Source organism: Molothrus ater, chromosome 1 (genome assembly GCF_012460135.2).
Source record: "Molothrus ater isolate BHLD 08-10-18 breed brown headed cowbird chromosome 1, BPBGC_Mater_1.1, whole genome shotgun sequence".
In the NCBI taxonomy this organism is placed as follows: Eukaryota; Metazoa; Chordata; class Aves; order Passeriformes; family Icteridae; genus Molothrus; species Molothrus ater.
Window position 1 is genome coordinate 102526085 of NC_050478.2, and position 16157 is coordinate 102542241.

General features: G+C 38.3%; 1 protein-coding gene across 5 annotated transcripts in view; it reads right to left on the reverse strand.

Annotated features, from left to right (window-relative positions):
* PTPRM (protein tyrosine phosphatase receptor type M) overlaps positions 1–16157 on the reverse strand; it is a 441653-nt gene that overhangs the window by 304273 nt on the left and 121223 nt on the right. For all 5 annotated transcript variants that reach the window (XM_054515015.1, XM_054515010.1, XM_036405775.2 and 2 more), the window contains exon 3: positions 2251–2516. In XM_054515015.1, coding sequence (XP_054370990.1) covers positions 2251–2516 — 266 coding nt within the window. The remainder of the gene's footprint in view (positions 1–2250; positions 2517–16157) is intronic.

Sequence of the window (16157 nt, forward strand, 5' to 3'; positions counted from 1 at the left end):
CCAGAGCAGTTCTGCTGCACAAAAACCAGACTCCTTTCAGAAGACAGAAAACTGGAAGCTCCTCTAATTCACTATACAGATGGGGGCATTTCAGACTTGGGCATAAGTGACACAGTCACACATTTACTCTGTATTCAGTACTCCTGAACCACCCATCATGTTCACAAAACCTTCCAGTAAATTCTACATTACAAACCATTGAGTTACATCCAATGTCAACCACAAACTTGTCTGTGGGATGCTCTATCCTCTTCTCCCACCATACACTGAGGCTAACAACAAGACTGGTCCTCAATATTTCAGTGAGGATAGAAAGGCTTTTTGGCAGCACTGGAAGGCATTCTCAACACTGGCATCAAATGGTAACATGAGTTCTTGATGTAAGATCAGAGAATCAAGGGAGTCCTGAGCTGGAAGAGACACTAAGATTATGGATACCAACTCCCTGCTCATCACAGGACTACCTCAAACCATATGACAGAGAGCATCATCTAAACCCTCCTTGAACCCTGACAGGAAACAAAATACACACTGCCCTTCCACCCTGAGAGATGTATGACTAAACCAAGCTTGGACTTTGTGATCAAGATACAGCCTTATGCTCCAGAGAGACATGTAGCACACAGCTCCTCCCACACAGCTGAAGTGAGCCTCAGCTCTGCCAATATGCCTGCCCTTCTCAAAAAGGCACAAGAGTATCACCTCATCAAGCCTACAGAAAATTATAAAAAGAACGACATCATGAAGTTTGCCGAGATGGCTGTAAGCTTTCCCTGAATATTCTCCAGGAAGCCCTGACAATGCAGTTGCAGCAATTCCTAAGAATCTTAGGTAGTACATTGGATGCAAATGCAGACCCAACCTAGGAGCACACTATCAGAGGCAAGAAGAAATGAGTAAATGTACTCTTGGGTACTGTATGTAAATGGGTCTGTAAGTATTGCATCCACTGCCAGGCATCCCACATTCCAAGAATAAAATGCTCCTGGCCCTCCAAACTCATATTTTGGAGCAGGATTTTCTGTTTCATTATGGGTGAAACAATCAGACAAAAGACTCCAGAAAGTTCTTCAGCATTTTTTTTTACTTAAATGAAAAAGGGTTAAAAAAGGACAGATTGAGTTCACTTGAGACATTCTCACAAATCAGATGTTGTAGCCACAGAAAGGATCCTACTGCAGTCTCCCAGAGTACCTGCAGTGGTAACTGCAAACTCTGAATAAATATATGATAGGGCAACAAATACCTGGTCACCTGAGACAGCAAATGCAGGAACTGACTCTGCCACATGTGACACTAGTACCTGGGGCATTGCTGTAGGAATTAGAGAGTCTCATTCTGGAACAGCATGGTGGAAGAGCAAGATTGTACCTCCTAGGGAGGTCTGCAGTCAAGGAACTTGACATCTTTGGGATGGCTTTTCTTCAGAAAGCTTCAAACCATAAGTATGGTGACAATATTCAGTACAGGCAAACAAATAAAATTCAAACTTTCCAAACTTCAAGTGAAGATGGAGGAGGCTCAGTAACACCTCTCTGCTACTGGTCTGCTCTTCTTAAACTAAGTTACTTGTTTGTGGAGACATAGACTGTATTTTCACAGGAAGAAGGAGGAAAAACACCGAACTACTATAGAATTGTAAGTAACTGTATGATATAAACCTTCCTACAGAAAAGCAACATCCTAAGGGACTGTCAAGTGAAATTCCCCTGAATCTTTAGGATGCACTCAAAATCCCATTCCTATGACAGCTACTATTATATTTATGTTTACTACTGGACAAATGGATATTGCATTCAGCGTTAAGACCTGAACTGAGGATTCAAAGGATTCTGCTGGTTCTAAAGCGACAAGTATTGCTATCTAAATCAAACTTGAAGACTGGACTGTAATAAAATCTATTGGAGTTCAATTCCAGCATCCCTACTGAACTGAAAGAACAAGTGAACTTATTACAGAGAAACAGTTAATTGACTGAAATCAATGGCAAAATTTCTAGATTTTTTCAGTGTAATTAGTTAATCCACATTTAGAGCATGTGTGCATTTCAGACACTTCTATAAATATATGTAAACATATAAACACAGCAATATGCATGTAAAAACAAACATTTAGCATCACGTACAAAAATTTGAGTAAGATGATGATCAACTAGAAATACTGAAATTTATTTTGATTTAAAGTTAAAATGAGGATTAAGAACCAGATGGCTATTATGAGAGACAAAATTTCATAAAAAGTAAGACATACCTGATAAAAATTGGGCCAGAAAGTACTAATTGCCAGTTCAGCTCTGCTCCAAGTGGCAGTGATAGATGTGTTCCAGACTGGGTTACCAATAGGACCATCATTAACCTTCACATACACATTCAGAGTGCCAGGGCTAGCTCCACTCTTGCTTGAAACATAATAGTGAAAATCAATACAATGTGTATCATTTTCTTTCAGATGGGGCATCAGGAGGTGAGCTTTCTGTCCTGAAAATCTTCCAGATGTATTCACCAACATGAAAGAACCTGCAAAAACAAAGTGACTGATTCAATTTCTTCCTTATTTTTTCTCTTCTTAATATGGTAATATCTGTAACTAAAGCATAATTTAATAATAATAATTCAACCATTTTTCTTTGCTTCCACTAACATAAGAGTAATATGCATTTGGTAGGTATTTGATCTCAAATTTCTTTTGCAGAATCTCAAAATTCTTTTGTAAAGCTGGTAAATATCACAATCTTTATTCTACAGGTGGGGAAGGAAAGAGACAAAAAGCCCCAAATGCTGAAGCGACCTGCACTGTAATAAACCCACAGATGGTGGTACAGAATCAACTGGAGGTCTCAGCTACCTGAGTGCTTCTACATGCACGGTACCCGGCTGGCTTTGCCTGGCAAGGTTGTGGTAGTGGGGGAGCTACAGGAGTGGTTTCTTGTGAGAAGCTTCCCCACACGTCCTACAGAGCCAGTGCCAGTCAGCTCCAAGCCAGCCAGCCCCACTGCTGGCCTAAGCTGAGCCCATCAGGGATGGCAGCAGAGCCTTTGGGGTAATGTAATTAGAAAGGCAGGGAAAAAAGAAAACTTCGAAATTGTAGCTGAAGAGAGGACTGAGAATATGTGAGACATAGCTCTGCAGACACCAAGGTCAGTGCAGAAGGAGGGGGAGGAGGTGTTCCAGGCGCTGGAGCCAAGATTCCCCAGCAGGCCAGGTGCTGAGTGAGTCAGGCTGGCCCCTGCAGGCCATGGAGTCCACGGAGGGTTCACCTGCAGCAGCCTGGGGAGGGCCCCACACCAGATCAACCAGATGGTCAAAGGAGGCTGTGACTTTGTGGGAAGCCCACAGTGGAGTAGGTTCAGTGGCAGGACTCGTGACCTGGTGTGGGACCCATGCTGGAGCAATCTGTGCCTGCAGGACTGCATCCTGTGGGAAGAGACCCCAGAGCAGGAGAAGACTGTGAGGAGTCCTACTCTTGATGAGGAAGGAGTGGCAGAGACAATGTGTGATGAACTGACCCATTTCCTGCCCCTCTGCACTGCTGGAAGGGAGGAGAGAGAGAAAATTCCAGAGTGAAGCTGAGACCAGGATGAAGGGAAGCGCATTTGGTGTCCAGCCAGGGTCAATCCACCACAAGAGTTGCAATGAAATTTAAGAGAATTTTATGTGTTCAGATGGTTGGATACAGTATGTGATGCAGAGAGAGTCTAAAAATGTTCTCAATCCCTTAATCTCCCTCTAGCTAATCACAAGTTACCTACTAGACTAAGTGTGACAACTGTCTCCTGTCTTCAAAAGGTGAAAAAAGAATGTACAAATGTAAATTCAAGCAAACCAGTAAGCTTTACAGGTAAAAAAAAAATAAAACTGGGGTTGAATTTTACATCATGGTCACAACTTAAAACAGCAAATTACAAGAAATGTAAAAGTATTCAAATAAAATCACATTCAACCAACTCTCACACAAGCAGCTAGTCAATTTATACTCTATTTTTTAGTGCCTATTAATGAGTTCCACTGAAGTGTACCTTCAAAATATTCATGCTGCAGGACTAAGGAATTTGAAAGACTGTACAGATGTTAGAAAAATGCAACATGACTTCTGAGGCATTCATATTTCTGGGTTGAAAAAATGAAAAGGAAAGAATTCTATTAACAGATAACCTATGATATCATAGAAGGAAATAAAATTCAATATCTACTCTGGAAAGAAAACATTTCAATAAAATGTATGAGATCATTTAAACCCTGCATTTTTCATAAGTCCAGAAATGGATATTATAGATCCCTGCTACAAATGCATAGCTAAGTGTACTTAGAAAAATGTAAGTACACACACACTTGTCACATGGTTATGAGAAACCAAGTTTTAATCTTTTTTCTTTTTCTTACTTTGATGGGTGACGATACCTTCTAATGAGATGCAAGTCATTTCTTGAAATGGAATGTTGGAGAACCTTTGTCCAGACTCTATCTCTTTGTTAAATAGGTTTAACTATTCAGTAATAGTAGTTTTGCAGTTGAATTTAAATTATTTATCAAGCATACATTTCCTTTCCAGACAAGTTCATAAAATTGACAAAAATGGAACTTAGTTTTAATACAAAGGACTATAAATATTTTACTTCCTAAAAGGTGTTACTCTGTATTTAACTCACAGTCTGTTACTATAATATATTGGGAAAATCTTTATTCATTAGTAACATAAACAGAAGTCACTGCATACGCTTTTTTCTCTTAAAACAGGCAGGAAAGAAGCTAATATTCCTTCCATCAATTAGTACATGCTCTGCCATTCAATTAATTTATTTACATTTAGAATATAAATAGCTTAAATAGGTATAATTTGCTAAGTTATAAGAGCAATACTTAAAGCATTTATGAATTCACTAAAAATTCACTGGCAGGATTTTTTTACAGGGAAACTATCAATCCAACAAACAAACAACAAAAATCCCCACAGCATACTTTCTGACAGTGGATCAGCTCTCCAGAACAGCTTCCCATATATACTAGGGCACATAAGAAACACATATTAAAAATAACTGAAAGGGTACACTGGCATATACAAGAAAACAGTTATCTGCCAGAATTGAAGGATTCCACAAGAAAACATGTAAAATTATAATCAACTGAGTACTTGTTCCTCAGAAGAAATATCAAGTGCATGTCTTACTATAAATACACTCATTTTATCACACTTATTTAATTTCTCTAAGTGTACTTCCATGTTTAAACACATGGATGATAATTTCCTCAGCCAAAAAGTTTAAATGGGATTTACTTGGGTTTAGTCTTTAGGGCTATGTAAAGGCACTACATGCAATATAGTAAAACCTAATGGTGCTCATCATTCATTAAATTCAGGATTCTTAAGTCCAAAACCCTGCTGAATCACATGTATTTCATCATTATAGCTAAGGAGTTTAAAATCAACAAAGCAGTGGTTATCCTGAAGTCACTGTTGCTGTTTACAATTCCTCATGAAAAAATGGTTTAGCAGTAATTCAGCAGGTATTTGGTTTATGTAAATATTCGTTCTAAAAAGATGCAATACTTGAAAAAAGAAAATATGGAATATGGATTTGCTCCAGAGTAAACAGTCAATTAAATATGCTGGTCACTTCATTAGCTTAAATCAACATTTTCTGTGAAATACTGGACACAAAAAGATGGTCAAAAGATAGACTGGCAGAACTAAAAAAAAAAAAAAAAAATTTAAAAAAGAAAATCTGACAACTGGAAAAGCAACATCCTGTCCTACAAAAAATTATGGGAATGGCATAGGATATTTTCCAGTCACTTTTGCAAGTTTTCATCATAACACCTCACCTTGTTAAGAGATCCTTTTTATACTGTCAATGTCAAACACAACAAAATTGAATGCAGTATCATTTTTCACGCATAAAGAAAATAGGACTAGTGAGGAAAGAAAGTTACTTTGTTGATTTTTCACCAGTCTTATACATGGTTGAGGACAAATTATCTTCCTAATAAATATTTTTTAAAAAGAGTACTTTATTTAGAGTAATTTATTTAGACATTACTCTTGGTTGATTTTGACTCCCAATATTTGAAAAATGTGCTAAATGATAGAGAGCAAAAAGTCTGATTTTAAAAACAGATATTCTATGTATTACTTTATTAACAAAACACCCTTGAGGTGCAGACAGGTCTCATAAATGCTGTGACTGGGCAGATCATAGAATCAGCCAAAGGCTTGGATTGGAAGATACATACAAAAGGTCACTTTTTTTAGCAAAACAGGATTCCTTAAATGCCAGCCAACCCTACAGCCATCACCCACAAGAGATTGCAGCTATCTGATTGCCCAAGACTAAGTGTGGAACTGTTCAAGACACTGGAACTGTAGTGCATGAGCAGATGAATTGTGAGGCTCAAGCATAATGAGTACCACTTTCAGACAAGGGAAACTCAAAAGTGTTCTTTTATTTACTGTATTCCATAAACAAACAGGTATACAGTCCACCTTGGAAGTATTGCAGAAAGCAAAGGACCTGAATTTAGGAACAGTCCACCTTACACTTAACCTGTTTTGTTTGCAAGCTTTGGGAGTTATTCTCTTCAGTACTTTTTCTTACTATTTACTAATATTAGAGAAAAGGAAAAAACCTTTTCGGGTAACATTTGAAAATTACAGGGCTGCTGTAACTCTCAAAGCATGACTAGCACTACCTAAAGAAACTGGAACTTTGATTCAAATGCACCACTTCCAGACATCACCCAGTAGGTATGTGCAAACAAACATCAGAGATGTTGGCAGCCCTGAACTGGCATAATGAGGTGTCCCAAAAAACAGCAGCTGAGAGTCCTCCCTTCAGTGCCTCAGCTAACACCCATCAGTTCTGCTCATTAGCTTAAAAACCATTACTGTCTCCAAGTGAATTTTAAGTCTTCTTTTGAGCAATATTTACTCAAATTTAACATGGTAATTTCAAACATTATTTATTACCCATCCTAAAAACATCATTAATCTCAACTTTCAAGCTGTTTATCTTCCAAATTTGCAACTGTTCAAACTCTTAGAAAAAATCCATTAAGAATCCACCATAAGTCTTGTGTATTTTTTAAAAAGATCAATTCACTTCTACCCATAATGCCAGCTTTGTTTTAGCCAAGCAATTAGTAAGACTAATAAGCCTTATAATTCTTTCACTAAATTCAATTCTTAAAATTCTTTCTCATCTCATATGCACAGACACATCTCCCATAACTTTGTTAGAAATTGCTTTGATCAAGTTTGGACATAAAATCATGTATTTCTGAATCCTGTATTTTTGAAGCCCCTTTTCCAATAGCCAGTATATAAAAAACAAACCCTGCTTTCTGAATGCTCTTTGTTTATTCAATCCTTTTCAATATTTATTGATTTTGACTACTCATCCTGTAATCTGTTTATCTGTTTTCTTCATGAGTACTCTGCATTTTCAAACACTGTACTGACATTCTGAAGGCTACTTCTTACATAACTAATTTTATCTCTTTGCAAAAAAGCATGCAATGTATAGTAGGGACATATAAAGTTCACAAGCTACTAGTGAAAACAACACAAAGTGTGTGCATAAATTCTGATAGAGTTGTCTCAAGTTTCAAATTCAATTTCTGAAGCAATCATTGCATTTTAAGAAAAACAGAATCAAAGTAAGATAAGACTTGAGGACAGGCAGACCCAAGGAGAGTTTTAAAGCTCAAAGCAGCATCTCCCCAGGTCTGGAACAGAGCATTCCGAAGCAGGGAGTAGGTATATATTCGAAACACCTAAAATTAATTGAAAGTAATGAAAATTAGAAGACAATTTGGATCTTCCCAGAGTCCTAGCATCATGGAACCATTTAGGTTGGAAAAGACTAGACTAGACTACTCTTGATACGGAACAAAGTTAATGCTTGGTTTGTATAAAACCTTCTGAAGGCCAGGGAAAAGCGATCACATTGAACTGCAATTCCACTCAGGAACACAACTGGAAAGTTTTCTGTTTGGTTAGTTTATTTGTTTCTAACAGGAAACCTGACTTGCCTGAATAAAAGGAAATGCATCTACAGGGTAGTTTTCCCTCTGTTTGATAAAGAAAGTCAAGTGTGGTGTGGACTACGAAATCTCCAAGGAATTGTGCTACTCCTCTTGTCCCTGGAGAGGCACCTTAGATGCAGCCCAGGCCTGAGGCAATGGAGCAGCACCACCACAGGGGGAAGGTTTCCTTCCCAGGCCCAGTCACTCAGAAAACCCACATCAGTCAAAGTGTACAACTACCTGGGAGAGTCTTTCACTTTTAAAGGAACTGTGCTCCTTCTGGGTTTCAAAGAGGTAAGTCAAGGCAATGTTCTTTTTTCATTTCTGTCATCCCACATTTGGTCTATCCTCATGTGTTCTGCAGCTTCACCAGTACCTTTCTACAGCCAGTGGGAATTATGCTACAAACTGCTAAGACTGAGAACTGATTTCTAAAACATGAAAAAAAGCTGCCCCAACAAGGTATGCAAAGCTTTCTTCAAATTCTCTCAAGAGTCCTCATGATGCAGTCAGCTGGATTTCTTTAAAGGTGACCTAATGTATTTCACCAGCTGTAACATTTTTCAACTTTTATGCTATGACTGGATTTCAAACATGCCAGAACTTTGAGACAGATCTGTCTGCACCTTTTCTTTAAAGTGAACCCACCAAAAATACCAAAAGGGCTTGAAAGAAATGATGTTTTATTAGAACATGAACTTGAAAAACTGTCTTCTTTCTGAAAATCCAGATTCTTTTGAGAGAGAAGTAAAATATAGCCATTTGAAAACAAATACATTTTCTGCCCAACTACATCTTTGCAACAAGGGCCCTTTTCCTCCAGACCTGCTCGGCACACAAGCAATCTTCAATAGCCCTTATGGATTCAACAAACTCTACTTGTTCTTCTCTGGGTTAACAGAAAAATCTTCTCTCTTCTCATCATGTCTGGACTAGTTTTGTGTTTCCTCCCCATTACTCTAAGAAAACTTCCCCAGTGCAAGCTCTTCAGTTAGCCCTTCTATTACTGCCTATCCTATTGTTCCCTGGAAAAGCTTCTCCCATGGCCACATGCTCTCAAAGAAGAAATATTTTTCTCCCCTTCTGAGAACTTTCCTTAACCAAAAAGCATGTCATTACCAACCGTGGACTTCACCACAGCATATAAAAAATTATTTTAAAGGACACCCTGAACCACACATTGTCACTCACAGAATGACAGGTATGAGCATGAAGAATTTTTTGCCGCGGCCCTTCTGTTTTAAAGGAAATGAGACAAAGCTTTGAACGTCACAAACAGAATAGAACTCGTTCAGCACAAAAGCTCTCTCCCCGCCTCAGAGGCTACATTCACAGATGTTTCCTTGCCTTGTTTGCTCCTAATAGGGCACAGCTCCGCTGCTTGATTGTTTAGCCTGTGTACCTGCATTGAGACTGGAAGAGGTCTGCTAAGCACATCTGCTAGATCTACCCTGAACAAAAGTAAGGGAAGTCAAAATACAGGACGCAGTGCATAAAGGATTAAAGGGTAAGGACAGAAATAGTAACAATCAACATTGTAACAGACAAATGGGCCTTGCTTTTAAAAAAAAGCAAACCCTTAGGCGTACAGTTGAAGGAGACTGCAACTATTGCTGAAACCACAACAGCTAAAGATCTAAGACTTCTATGAAGTGCTTAACATAGTAAGTGAATTAATTAGAGCAGCATAAGAAAACACATCAAATGTGTTAAAAGCTGAATAACTGAATAACTGAAGCAACTGTTAATGAAGAAGTCCTAGTAAACATGGATGAGGATCTACTAGCTGGATTTTCTGCATCACTGTTAAACTAGGTGCTGTTTGACTTCCTTAACAAGGATGTAAGAAAATATGTTAACCTGTTTCTGGAAAAAAATGAAATTATACAAACACTGGCAAAAAAGGGCCACAAAGCATCTGAGTAGCCAAATCTAGGCTACTCTCAGGAATCAGGGTGAGTCTTCATCTCCCTGCCTGACAGACACAGGGCTGCTACAATTCCATATCCCCAGATCTGTTGGTGTTCCCAATGCAGGCAGGCAGACACACAGCAAGAGAGGAGGAGAGGAGAGAGAGATGGCCTGACAGATCAAATACAGACAGAAAAACAGTGCTTTTATCAGCATCCCTGTGAACACACTGAGCACTCGCACATAAAGCACTGACAGCCCTGCCCTATTCCTCCTCTCCAGCCCAGGGGAATCTCACTCTGCCAGAGGAACCCACACCCTGCTCCTGCCCAGGCTCTGGCCCTCACACCCAAAAGTCCCCAACTTTCATGGTCCCACAGCAGCTCCTGGCACTCAAATCTCTTCTCCCACTCTCTGGTTAGCTTGGTTTGGAGTTTATGAGCACTCACACACACTGAAGACCTCAGTGCATCCATGGACAAGATGGTAGAAACGGGGCTTAGTAAGAACACAGGACATTTTGCAGTAATCAAGCACCAGGCAGAGTCTCAGCAGCATACTGAGCTGTCAGATAGGTACACGAGATGAGACTCATTTACCCCTTTATCCTTCTATTTCTCCCATGCTTGCTCCTTCCAATCCAACGTGAGTCCTGCCTTTGGTCCCCACGTTAACAGCTGCACATGCAGTGAGAGCACCACACAAAATGGCAAGCTGTGTTTTCCAATGAGCCACTTTCCCTATCAACTTGCATTTTATTATAACTTGGCATTCAGAGCATGGGCCAGTTGTTCTGTCACAGAAGATAAGCATCTGTAAAACTAACCAGCACATGCTAACAATTACTGCTGCCGCCCAGAAAGTCTCCCTTCTTTTCTAAGCACATTCTCTTTGTTGCACCACCAATAACATTAGTCATTATTTTTGTAAACCATTCAACCATGCAATTCAGCATTTAAGAAACAATACTCAGGAGATAAGCAGGAATCAGCTTTAACATGTTTCAGGGGAGCTCCTGGGGTAAACCAGTTACTTTTCAGATAAAAGCTTTGTAGAAGTACACGTAGAAAGGCTAGGGGAGAGGGGATCATAGCTTGATCCATGTTACTCTTATCTGAAAAGGATCATCTCAAAGAACAGGGTTAAGTGCTACTGGTACTCTTCTCCCTGCCCAGTGACAGGCTGAAAGGTTTGCTAAACACAGAGGTTAATATAAAAAGCTTCTGAAGGCCTGAAGACAGTGAGCTTTACAACTTTCACAGAGATAAAATTTTCTTTCAGCTTTAGGTTGCTAGGTTAATGTTTGGCTAACGATCACACCTATGGTATACTCTCCCAGTTCTCTATCATCCAAGCAGCAAGTTACTTCTCATTTAAAAGCTAACTGTCATTGTACTTTCCTCACTAAGTGTTTTCTGAAAACCTGACTACTAATTTCTTAACTACTGATAAAAGCAAATTTTCATCATAATACTATCAGGTGTGTAAAATGCTACTAAGTTGTTGCAACAATTAGTATTTGCAGTAACATGCCACATACAAATGACTTCCATCTTCTAAATTTCACTCAAATGTCTGACAGTTTTTCACGGATCCATAAGGAAGAAAACAAAAATTACTGTATTGCCTATGGCACTAAATCCTGCAGTAACAAGAGAGCCTTCTGAAATCCTGCTGGACAGATCTGTAATTTTTTAAGCATATTAGCCTCAAGGGCTTTTCTGTTACTGGAGTAATTTACTCCTGGTTTCATGAGTGTGAATAAAGATAACTCAAAAATATTCCTTATCTATTCAAAAGAGTGGGTTAAGCATTGCATTGTCATCTACAGTAGATCTGTGGAGTTTTGTTCTTATTCTACCCTCCTCTTTTGAATCAAAGTACCCATCTTTGTCTCATCTGTTCGATACACTCATCTGACAACTCCCTTAGCATGGGCCATGTGTCGCTTCGATTCTTTTACTTCCACATAAAAAATCTTGCTCAGAAATTAGAAGCTCGCCAGTATAATTACAATCAGACTGGCTTCCCTAAAACATACTTTTATGCTGTTTTTCTAAATTGAATCACTCATTGAGACTCCAAACCACAAGGAGTGGGTTTTCTTCCCCAGTTAAACTACAAATTACTTCAGATTAGTATTCACAGCATTTTTCTTCCACAGAAACACTTCAGAGACCTTAGACAAGACTCGCTCAGTAAAATTTTAAGCACATCAGGGCCTGTGTTTCACTGATGAGCAACAGGATGGCTCAGGACCTTTACTTTGAGCTCATGTCCCACAGGAAATCATTGTTATACCAGCACACAGGCACACACATGCACCCCATGGCAACTACAGGACAGTTTAAGTCACAATGGATAAGGTACCACACTGCAACACTAGTTTACACCAAGATTTATACCTGTCTTTATGTGCATTTATCAGCTTAGAATATTGCTTTAGTTGGCTTTGTACAGGAATTAGAGACCCATTACAACTCCATTTCTCGGTTTCTTTCAGGTTTTATTTTTAAATGCACTTATACCTTTGCCACAAAAGCAGCTGACAGCATTTTCTACAAATTGGTATATGAAGCCATATTCCACTTAGGTTTTCTCCTCTTAGGGATCTTGTTACACTTAGCAATGACAAAGAGAAAAATGACATGAATTCAGATTTGTTTTTTCCTTCCTGATTTTCAAAGTCTAAAGCAAACAAAAAATACAGAGGTATTTGTTATCCAAGGTATAAGTTACGTGAAAGAGTTTCACTACACATTAAAAAAATATTTAAAACATAAAGATTGCCTTTCCTTAAAGAATATATTAAACTATTCATTCAACATAACTTCAGCTCTAAAATAAAATTATTTTTGCAAAAGACACCTTCTTGGCAGGAAGGAAACAAAAAAATCCATTGTCAGCTATTTTATTCTTAACATGGTAACCACTACAGTACAGTCTATCTTTAAAGGCTCTTATCTAGAAGAGATTACGTCACAAACTACATCACAAGGAATGAATACTGTGCAGGTTGCCAATTTATCTGTGTTTATTCACACAATGATTTCCCTCCCTGTGGCAACCGGCAGACTTCCCAAAGCCGTTTGCACACTGATAAAATGGGAATTTCACTTCTCATTCTTTTAAAGAGATTTTTTCCAAGCCCCAGATGGAATTGGTTTCAAGTCTTGTACTACTATGGCTATTTTCTATGTCCTAGTTAGTCTCCTCTTGCATCCACCTTAAAAACAGCATAAAACATCTCTAAATCATTTAACTGGTGTATATAATAGTTAACATATTTACCAAATGAATTTCATGTTGGGCTTTTCGCCTACGCAGTCCCATGGAGGATACTGTTTAATGTACTTATTTTCAAGTTCTAGTCTGCTAGAGATGCATTAAAGATATTAATTTGGGCCTGATTCATCACTGAAATAAGCCTTCCAGTTTCCATGACTCACAATCCCAGGAACGGAGATTGTCATTCAAGAGAACAACAGAATCAGGGTGGGTTTTTTTTCAAAAAGCGAAAGCATAAGACTCTAATTAACACAAGGGCTTAACGATGTGCTTAAGTACCATTCAGGAAAGCACTTAGATACTTAATTTGTCTTCAATAAGATTAAAAATTCAGAAGGTACATGCATAATATTTCTGCAGGATGCCTTCTGGAGTTCGGAGATCCTGCTATTGCAGGAACCTGACATTTCACAGCGTTATTAAAAATTGCTAATTGAAATATTGTATTAAAGCACAAAATTTTCAAAAATTAAATTTTATACTGAAGGTGGCTGGTGGGCTGCAAGAAAATTAAAGGATTAGTAGCAGTGCTCTAGCAAAAAAAAAGTTTGGACAACACTGATTTAAACTCTTGACTATTTTTTCTAGCCCAGAATTTAATCCTCAAGTTAATATTCAGGCACATGAGTGATTTTAAAGAGAAAAGAGGGATAAATAAGTGTTTTCACTACTGTGAAAACAGAATGTGTGTTTAAAGGTATTTAAAATAAGCTGCAGAATAAGGAACAATCAAAGAGAAGCCAACCTAAAAGGAAACAAATGCTCTGCACTTTTCTGCTTTGTTGACTTCATCTTACATTTAAAAGATCCTAGGCCAAAACTTACAGGACAGTAAGAATCCCCTGGATCTAAACAGACATCAGTCAAACAAAAAATTCAAAACTAAAATTAATTACTCTTTTCTGCAGTCCTTTTAGCCTGGCATCCTCATGACCATTCTGCTTCTCTGTGCTGCTGATGGATCTGTGTCACTCCCCACTGAAGCTTTCAGGGGTGTCTCCCATAAAGGCTCAGGCTGCAAGTTGCAGCCACTGCTCCATCCCCTCCCTGTGGTGGCTGCCCCTGCCAAGCTGTGCCTGGCTGTTGAGAGAAAATCCCCATTTCAGCTGATTTTTTCCCAGTATGAGGAGCACAGAGCAGCCCTTAGCAGCCCAGTGCCACAGGAACCCATCCCACTGTGACACTCGCAAGCAGGGAGATGAAGGCTGACCATGGCAGAGCCAGGTAGGTGTTACCACATGAACATCTCAATGCCCCTACCTGTCGTTCATTATTCACTTGCTCTACAGCAACAGAGTATTTCTGGCCCCCAGCATGAAGAGCATGTTGCTGTGTACAAGCTTAGGCATCCCTAAGCTGAGCCTTGTATCAAGGTAACCATGAAAACAAGCAGCATAGGCAATAGTTCAGGTGCATTTCAAACCACTCACCAAGTGATGTTTCCGTAGTTGAAACATTTAAGGAAAAAAATCAGCTTCCAAACTGACATATTTACTGTGTCTGACTGAAGTTCAAGTCTCAATTCCATTAAACTTCTATTCCTTGTCCGCAAACATGAACCCTTATAAACGTATTTTCTGAAGTACTACAGACCTTTGATTGTCATTATGTTCAAAGCCTGTTTAGTATAACCAAATGAGCTGTACTTCAACACCATTTGATGGGACAAAAATTCTATTATAAAACATAACCATCACGAAACAGATGACACTAAAATATTAAAGGAAAATTAAAATTTTACAGTGAATAACTGCTAGACTCAATTATCTTTTACAGTAAAAGGAATACTTTCTGTTTCATTTGAACTAAAACTTACTGTCAAAAATAGAAATGCAAAACTTCATGACATAATTTCATATTTAGGCAAGTAACTCAGCTTTACTTGAGACACTGTAGCATTTATTTTCTCTTACCTTACTTGTTCCATTTTTATTTTGCCTGTAATTATTCCATCTAATGTTATTTTGGTTTGATTTACTGAACTAAACTCACAGTTCATTCTCTTGGAGTTTTTGCTGTGATCCTTTGAAGCCTGGCTACCTTAATCGTGTCAACATTTTCAAATGTTTTATTGGTGAAGTTTTAACTAAATGTACCAAATGTTAAAGACTTATGGGCAATCAGCCCAGAAATAATTTGCCAAGGATTTGCCATATCAGTGGCAGAAGTGAATATACTCAAACTAAAAACTTCACTTCTACATATGTATTTTTTAATCAGCTATGATTACAAGCAATACCTCCAATTCTAATACTTAATCAAGAAAAAAAATAATACAGCCTCCATTTCTCAGTGTCATCTGTGTGTCTTAGACAGTACTTTGTATACAGAAGCATAGAGACTCCAGGCTATTTATTCAAACCAAAATGGAGATCAAATTAAAAAAAACAGAATAAAATAAGAATTAAAAAATAATAAATTTAAAAATTGATCGCAGATATAGTACTATAAGTACACTTAAAGTTAGTTTACTTTTAAGTTGACTTGCTGGGAAACAGAAGCCTACACTTCCAGCTTCCCTAAGAGTCCCAAGTCCCTCCTTCAGAAAAGGTGGAAGATAAACTATAAACAAAACCACCCTTTGAAAAAACCCACTCTGAAGCACACTGAAAAGCTCAGATCTTGAGGCAAAATGGATTGTTTGCTAAGTCTGCTGTGTTAACCTGAATACTGAGATCACCCACTTGCTCACTCTGTCTTTATTTCCCTTGTCATATTCTTCTATTCCTTATCATCTGCTGTACACAGGAGGAATGTGGAAAATGGTCTACTGGAAAGTGACTGCACACTTAGCTGGCAGATGTCAGCATCTATTGAACATGTTGCACAATTAGGAGTCTAAGTTCAGAGACTGAGGTTGAAAAACACTTAAAACATATGAATAAAAATTCTTGTAAAGATATTCCTTGAAGTGTGAAAATATTTAAACACATATTCTGA